A 9,581-nucleotide genomic window follows, 5' to 3' on the forward strand; every position below is an offset into this window, starting at 1 on the left:
CATGCATATGCATGTAAATATCTGCAGAGCAAACTTCTCTACCATTTCTAATTGAGTAATGGTAAAGTGTAGATGTTACAATAAAAGTACACACACACTGGGTATCAAATACATACATGTACATTAGTACACAGAAGATATCTGGAAAACTTCAGACTTTTTATATCAGTTTGAATTATGATCAATTTCAAACGCAGCTTGCATTTCACATATATGTCTTGATACAATGATAGGTTTAACAAATGTTTGTTTAACAAACGTGTGAAACAAAATCATCAACATATCCACTTAACCTAAGGGATCTAAAATTCTCGTATTTAGTCTCAATTACATCCTCGGGTCATATCTTATTATCATTACCTGGTAAACAGGAAACTTTATCAAGTTAACATCCACATCGGTTAAATGACAATAAATACCATATACATTGTCCATGTACAGATTTAAAAGCATCCATTTAAACCAAACAACTACTAGACCCTCCCTCTTATCAATTCGATTTTATTTAATAGTTTGAAGAGCAATGTCATTTGAAAGCTGACTTTCTATTCTATTTCTAACTTACATAATAAAATAAGGATACTGTAATATGATTTGACTTCTGGCGTTGTTGGTTATGACAAATCTAAAACGGATAATAAAACAAAGCCTATGTAACAATAATATTCCAATGTACATATATGTATACAACACAAAGTTATTCAAAATAATCACTACATACAGATTGCATAGCAATTACAAAATACTGAAAAGTATATATGAAGATGCTTGGTTATCAAGCTACAATAATATTCTAATGTACATATATGTATACAACACAAAGTTATTCAAAATAATCACTACATACAGATTGCATAGCAATTACAAAATACTGAAAAGTATATATGAAGATGCTTGGTTATCAAGCTACAGTTTAAAGTATTGTTTAAATGGGTTCTTAACAGGTGTGTTCACGCCTGTCTACTTGCACAGTTACCGTATTCCACCCAATAAGTGTCCAGGCCGCTTCAAATTGGGAAAACAAAGAGGCGCTTAATTAGACCACATTTGGGCTAACATTTCACATACATGTATTTATTGCACAGTGCAAGCAATTTATTACACAGTGCAAGCAATTTATCATTTGCAAAGGAAATTAATTACAGAAATATGCAGAGGTTTTCATAGTATCCGTCTGTGTAAAATTGTAGCCGCGAAAAGAAAGAGGCGCTTATAAGGTCGAATACAGTATACGTATATAAACTTGTCTAATACATTTTACCAAAAGGGATCAACGTTCATATATATGGTATATAATAAAAGATGTAGATACACCTTGGGCCTAAAATTGGTGCCACGTTTAAGCCATAGAGCTGGTTATTATCGCAGGCCAAAACTTTCCCCTGATTTTCACTGAAAGGAAGAAAAATGTTTAAGTGGTCGGTCTTGGTAAAAGAGTATACCTCATACCCATATTGTTTTCGCTATTTGTATTATTTCACAGATCATATTTTCGTAATAATGTTGATATCTTGAGAATCTGCGATGTAAAAATTATAACCCTGCAGAAATAAACAGCTATGGTTAATCAATCTTTTGTTCATTCGTGTTTTTAGCTTTGATTGAAACATCCACGATGTCAATATCATTTGTTGTGTACTTTGGCAGAGACATCAAATGCATATGCATACTAGTAAAGTCAAATCTCGATATTTGCAGGGTAATAGTCAAACCTATTGAATTATCTTAGATTTTACAAGTATTTGATAGATTATGAAAAAATGGACCCAAACCAACTATAATACTTCGAATTAAACATGGTTTCTGAGTTACACAAGATATACATTTGTTCACCTCTCTATCGTTCTATCATTCATGTACATTGTAATAATAACTACGAGACTTACAGAACATATCATCATAGTATGATATTACTTTAGAAGCACAGTAAGACCTTCCTTAGAAACCACCATTGTATAAAGACCACCTGTTTACTTAGTGGGAACACCTTCTTAGGGTCCATAGTTCAAAGTGAATTTTGCAATTAATGATGAATGCAAGTAACTTATTTTGAATGTGTTACCATAATATTACAATTATCCTCTATTATAATCAGAAATATCAATTTCATTGTTTCCGAATTTGTACTACGATATGTATTACTATTTTCAAATACGTAACTACCGGTGAAAAGTTTTTATATTGTTAATTGTAATAAGTATGTATAATTTTTTTTAAGATGATCATGCAAGCGGAAAATAATTCATAGAACAAACTGTGTCACCTATTTGAAAATAATAAGATACAATGGACCCTTTATAATCCTACCATTTGCGCTCAGCTCAAATAGTCCAGAATGCGAATTTTCCATCCACGGTGGATTCAGTTGGTCAATAATCCAATTTGTGCCCTGATATTTGTTCAGATTGTGAGTTTTCAGGTCTATCAGTCCGGGTTATCGTGGATATACTATATACTCTTACAGAGCTATTATATATTAATCTGTCTTATTATGGCTTTTCCAGATTTGTACTCACACTTTCCCCCTCAATTATCGATGTCAACAGTTTCGTACTCGCACGCATCATCCTGATACTGAATATTTGCTTTACGTTGCACAGACATCACATCGTCATATGTTTCTTCATCCTCTTCACTGTTTGATACAATGCCATCTAGTGGTCGACCACTGCTGATACCATAAAGGCCCTCCGCCGGGGCATCACCCCTGGGCTTCTCACCACCTAAAGACTGCAGCGTGTCATATGTGTTATCATTATAATCATCGTTATCCATCAAAGGAGGAGGCAACATCTTCTTTCCTTTATTCTCTTTAGCTGCTGCTGATAAGTCACTGTAATTTTCAGTATGCACTTCAGATTGTTGACCATGACTTCTCCAGTTCCCCGTCTTTTTTGGCACTACAGAGTATACATCTCCAATCGGTGAAAGAACTGGCTGTATTTGCGGAACTGCTTCATCATATATATGATCATCAAGGGATGCCCTTTGCTGCTGATTTAATGGTTTAGGTTCAATACTTTCTGCTTCTTTTCCTTTTTTGTCCTTTTTCTTAAATAGGTGAAAACCCCCTTTCTTATCCTCTTTCTTGTCCTTTTCATCTTTTTTATCCTTTTCCTTTTCTTCACTTTTCTTACTAGATTTCTGTTTGTCCGATTGTCTAGAAGCAATATTGGCATTTAATTCTTTTTGAAACCCTTTGTCAGGTCTCATAGAACCTTTCAAACTTGACCTAGATGTGACCTCCTGGGTATCACCTTTTCCTGCTGGACTACTCAAAGGCCGTTTTGAAGACCTAGAATTTCGAAGACTTTCGGAACTGTTTTCTGAATCATCAATACGGGAATGCTGAAGTTTTAGACTTAATTTTCGCTGTGTTTGTAAATCTATAGCTTGTTCAATACTTTTAGGGTTAGCAACTTTAAAAGAGAATTCCCCTTCCCCTGTTTCTGACCGTCGTCCAGCAGTTATAGTAAACAGGCCTGTAGCTTTTGTAGTACCATACGATCGTATAAATTCATACATCCAGCGGAAGAGCAGTGTATTTTCCTCTTTCGATGGATCTTCCAAAGCAAGGTTAGTCATTGTTACAAGGAGGCGGTAAGGTTTGTTGGGTTCCAGATGCTTTTTATCGGACGCTGCTGTTGGTTCAATCGTCACATCAAAAACGATAGCTGAAAAAACACAATTCACTTTTTAGTATTTAAAAGCATTTGCTATACAGATGCACAAACTGTTTTAAAGTTTGGCATAGAACTAGGAATTTTTGTGTATCTTTAAGTTTGACATAGAACTAGGAATTTGTGTGTATCTAATTCCACTTTTGTAATAATTTTCTTATATATGTATATGTTTGTCTGTTTATATTTATTTAAGACTTACTGACCAGATAACAACGTCAATGAACAGGGTCGAGTCATCAATAATGTCCTCCCAGTCTTTATTGGATTCAAGTCTAATGTCAAATCATAGATCATTCACCCATGAAATTTCATAATGAACACAATGAACTGTTCCAGACCTTCATTAAGAAGATTCTAAATGAGTCTTCAAGGGGTAATTGAGTTAATTGGTTTATGTGTCGTGCAGTTAATATTTTAAATACATACATATAGCAAACACTATTTTTATCACTCTAGGGGTCATAACAGTATTGACTATGCCAAATAGTAAATACCGTCTGCTTATATTAGAGAACCAATTGAGATACTAGGTACTCGGACAATACTTTGACCCCAAAGAAACCAGAGCTCAGAAAATTCATGTACTTGACATTGAATTGACCCCAAATAAATTAGATCTGAGAAAAGTATGTACTTTGACATTGTATTGACCCCATGTCTTTTTGGAATCAAACATAGCAAGGCAGCGAATAGGTCACCATGAGACTTCGTCTCAGATGGCCTAAAAACAAGCGGTCCAAGGGCCAATTAACAGTCATCTGACGATCTTGGCATCAGTTAAATAGGAAAAGAATTCAATACAGTTTTTCAAGACGGTGATTTTGGCGCCCGTCTTGGATTTGGGAAGAGGTTAAACATGTTCAAAGTTTATTGGGATGGCACACAACAAAACATAATGGCTCTAGTCCAGAGACCTTCGATTCAAATGACCTAGATACCATAAACTAACAGTGGGACAAAAAAACCGATGTTATCTTAATATCATGACATTACAACAGAGAAATTGATGTTACGAAGTGATTGGAAAAATAATCCTTTTTCAATTCATTACTTTGTCAAGTAATCTTATAAAAAAATATTTATAGGTATTATCACTATTTTTTTCAATTTCAGAGGTTTATGAAAAACAAACTGTTTCAAACTTTTGTGAGAATCCGATTCTTAAGAGTTTACACACAATTTTTTTCATATCCCAAATTAATTGAGACATATAGACATCGATGCTTAAATATATAAAACAATTATTAATTGAAAGATAAAGTATAAGGATAAAGAGAATACTAGCTTACTGTCTTCAGAGGACTCATACAACATGTTGGATTTGAATGTAGATCCATCTTCCTCCTCCTCTGCCACATTAGCCCCAGAACCTCCGTCAGACGATATGATGACGACATAGTTATGGAGCACAGTGCTCCAATCTTCCAGGTCATTTTCACAGTCAAAGCAGAGAGTTAGCCTGTCCTTCTTCATATAAATATCTATGTAGTAATCTTTACTGCTGGCCTTATTTACAGTATCAATACTTTTCACATGTTTTAACTGATAGGATTTCTTGTGCTTGGAGTTCTTCTTTGCATCCTCTTGACTGTCATAGAATTCTAAAACCTGATCATTTTCACTTTTATTGTAGAAGACACACCACTTCTTCTGCTTTGATCTCTGAAATATTAAAAAGATTAACTGAAAGATTAACTGCATATAGCTTCTATTTCTTAAAGGATACAGATACAAATGTACACTGGCAAGATTCTATCTTATTTAGAGGGACTATGGTAATACAATAAATAAGATCCACATCTATTTTTACATGCAAAATTCAGGGGATTGTCTGTAAATAGAGATCCAGGGCCCCCAACATTTTGATCTTCATTTCTTCTCTGGACGAGAGGTGTTATTTACAGTTAAATATAGTAACCGTCCATCTCCTTTTCTGGAAAATGAGTTATAACGCCTCATTCCATGAATTTAACTCTGTTTTACAACTTGTGATGCCTTTACCATCAGCATTGTATATATCCCGTATTACATGCATGAGTCATTTACATGTATATTTCGTCTGAAAGGCTAAAAGTCATATGCATATTTACAGATTAAAGGGATAATTCAGTCTAAGAGTACAATAAAATTTCCATATGCATCGGAAACAAACTAGTTCTAAATGGAAATTAGATTAGTTGGTTTTACTGTGACATGCCAGAAAAGCCCACTGGGCCACTGCAGTAATGTGTATGTGAAAGGTTCCATTCCGCTTGCTGTCCGCCATTACACAAAGTGGTTGGATGTCTTGTATGCTAAACCCTGGCCCTTGCCAGTGGAGTAAAGAAATTTTTGCCTAGAACTACTCAAAGTGCTTTTACAGTAGTGCATTAACATTATTAGGTGCATGTTCTTGTCTAAATATAATTTCACCAACTCCTTGGTTACGTATTGCAATTGATTAACATACATGGTTTTGGCTCGGAATGGGTACAGCATACATTATTATACCTGTTTTATCATATTGATCGATGATTTGGAATTTCAAAGGTCTCAAACCTTACAATATCGTGGAATTTGTCATTATTTCTTGTTGTTATATGCTTCATACGGAATGTAGAACTATTCATTTATGTCATATTTTTCCTTGTGGTTATGTAACAGAAAAAGCCTCATTAAATTGTCCCTTTAATATGCCACGAGAACATAAAGAGTTAATAAAAAATTTTGTCCACAACATTTCGATTCCCTGATAAGTGCCCCCTTTGTTACATTTTTTTAAGCGCCCTGGGCGCTAATTACTGCGAATACAGTATGCATCTAACTGCACATGCTGGTTTTGTCAAGATTTACTCAATTTGTAGTATAGTGTACAAAATTAGACATTTTCATTGTCCGTACTGAGTCTTAAAAACTTGGCACTCTAAAAGAAATAACATTATCCTTTATTAAAACGCTTCAACAGTAGCCAGCTTAGAGTGTTTTACCCAATGTCAAAATTCTGTGGAAGGGAAATATCTTATCTCATAATACACTCAAACCTGTCTATATCGACCATTCACTTAAGGGACAGTGGGGAAAATGGATATAGAGCAGGTTGAGTTGGTCTAATACTCGCATTTAATTATGTTATAAATGCCCATTGGATACCCTAGAAAATGGTTTAGCAAGTGGTCATTATATAGAGCTGGTTGCTAAGACCCGTTTTACTTCACAAGTTTCATTTTAATGTAATGACCCCATAAAAAATTGAAGGTCATAAAAATTTGTGGAGAGTTGGCTCAAGTCCTATCTTGTGATCCTCTACATGGTTTTACTGGGGGTCAGTAACTGGACTATTTGATGACTTTATCACATAGAGAACCAAGTGCTGTTTGTAAGTACAGAGATCTAGAGAGCAGGACAAGAAACCATATATACACAAATGATATATTGCCATATGATTATCAATCACAAATGACAGGTGTACAACTTTAAACTCACATCAATCAAACCTTGATCAAACCTTTACGTCATAGTTTCAAGTTGGTAGATTAACATAAGGCATGTCAATAATCAGTAATGCACTCTTATATAGGACAAAAAGCTTAACTTAACACATTCACTGACACAGCATAAATGATACTCAACATTTGAATACGTCTAATTAACACAAAAATAAATATAAAATAATTCAATTTGCTTTTGGTGCATGCACAATCAGTACTTCATTCCATATAGGGCATAGTGTCATAGAGTTTAGCGGGACACAATTAATTATTTTTAGTATTTTTATCTTGAAGTGAAAATAACAAGCTCAAACTTTTCAATGGTGATAATGGTGTAAAGTAAAAAAGTTCTGTAACTGAAGAAAAATACAATGTACTAATTCGTCTGCATCTGTTTTTGATAGAGCAAAAAATACTGTTTGTCAACAGTGTAGCATCTTTAATAATATAATCATCAATTTTTCTACCGGTAGGGGAGTTAATTACAGCAAAACTTTCTTTTACATCTGCTTGATACAAATTTTTGCTTATTACGTAATCAATTCAAATCCACGGTTTTGGCTCCTCTTTATTTATACTTCTTTGGGAAATGTATAACAAATTTGCTAATAACGAATCATCTTTTGATACAAAGTGATTTTAAGCATATTTTTGCTGCATAACAATTTTTTTCCAAAGAGTGTTGGGTGCAATCTAATGAAAATTAGACTTGTAATTTCACTCCACTACGATACTCTATGTTTCGCTCCAATACATGATCTAACAATTTCCTGTTAAGGGTCACCTCAGCATGATATCGATGCTGAGGTGACCCCAAACAGAAAATTGTTAGATCTTGTATTGGAAAGTAATGTAGAGTATCGTAGTGGAGCAGAATCACAAGTCTAATTTTAACTGAATAGATTGGTGTTGGGTGTTACCTTGTAGTAACTAAAACTTGGGGCATAAAAAGGGAATTGATTGATAGAAAATCAAATACGATCAAACAAAAGTACAACTAATTGTAGATAATGGAAACTCTTCCAAAGATGACATTGTTGTCGACTTCGAAATTTGTGCATTAGCTTGAATTGGTAAATATGTTGATATGGGGTGCAATCGGCCTATGACTTTAATTAACTTATATAGTTTTAGAAACTTTATAGCAAATTTCTGTTTCAACAAATTATTTCTTCTGGTCACATGGGATTCGTTACAGGAAAGTTTTACTGTATAACAGCAAATATTTGTTTTTTAAAAACTACTAATGAAGCAAGCCAATGATATGACATATTTAATAGTGGCAGAAAATGGCTACTAGATCACCCAATATACTCTCATCCAATATACAAATGTACTACATATATAGTAAATAGCTATAAGTACTGATACACATGCATATTGAATTGCATGACATTAAAATTGGGATATATATGTAATAGCTAAAGCACATAATTATATGATAAATTTAATCACTGTCCCTCAAACTCAGAAACTCTGGATATGTACATATCTTGATAGTACAATACATGTACATGTATGTACTTTTTTTGAGGCAGATTTTTTTTAGGCTTTTTTTGAGGTGTTGTGTGTTTGCATGTACAATATATCTTTTAAACAACATACATTATACATCATGTAGAAAATGTATACCTTGCATTTGGTACTGGTTCTTTTCTCCAGTAATTAAATGAAAAAATAACGTGTCTTGTGATATTATTTTTCCCAGTTCTTGATCGAATGCATATGTTAGTCTGAACTTTTTGTAAAAGTGAAAGTAGGTCGGTCTACATGCTTTTAATTGGAACTATACATGTACATGGTGACAGCTGTTATAGTCATGCATATATAACATATACATATATATAACAGGTCTAGGATTAAAAACAACATTACATTTACAGTCCCATATATCACTATGTACAGTAACAAGTATCTTAAATTCTAGGAAATAAAAGAAAAATTTCTGCTGCCAGCAGACAGTCCAGAATGTGATACATATAGTACAGTGTACAGCTCTGATTTGAAACATACACGTACTAGTGCATGCAAATACTTATATTAAGTAGATGGTTAAATATTCTCAATGTCCGCTACAATTTCTGTGATAGCAACGTTAACAGGTTTACTGTATACGCAAGATACAAATGTATGTACAATGTATGCACAACTCGTCAACTGGCCATGTACGTAGCTAGCTACAATCAGTGACAATAATCCCAGAGTACATGTTGTCAGAAAATGTTAACATTTAACAATATACCACTGTAATCTTATTGAAAAAAAAATCTCACCATTACGCCAGCCTTTAGTACAACATGTCCGTTCTTCACCTTGCCGTCCATCTTGGACTATCATAACTAAAATGGCTAGACTAATTACACTTCCTTGTTCAGTTCTTCACTTCCAGATCAACACGGAAGTAAGTGTAACATGTTTACAAGAGTCGTAC

At 33.9% G+C, this 9,581-nt stretch overlaps 1 protein-coding gene across 1 annotated transcript; it reads right to left on the minus strand.

The window, feature by feature from the left end:
• Positions 1-788: 788 nt before the first annotated feature.
• On the minus strand, positions 789-9,581 carry LOC138334728 (uncharacterized protein DDB_G0284459-like). Its single transcript, XM_069283420.1, has 3 exons — positions 9,424-9,581; positions 4,973-5,345; positions 789-3,674 (listed from the first exon to the last, which is right to left on the minus strand). The coding sequence occupies exons 1-3, from the start codon at positions 9,472-9,474 to the stop codon at positions 2,527-2,529; spliced, it is 1,572 nt and encodes a 523-aa protein (XP_069139521.1). The 5' UTR covers positions 9,475-9,581; the 3' UTR covers positions 789-2,526.

Source organism: Argopecten irradians, chromosome 11 (genome assembly GCF_041381155.1).
Source record: "Argopecten irradians isolate NY chromosome 11, Ai_NY, whole genome shotgun sequence".
NCBI classification, from domain to species: Eukaryota; Metazoa; Mollusca; class Bivalvia; order Pectinida; family Pectinidae; genus Argopecten; species Argopecten irradians.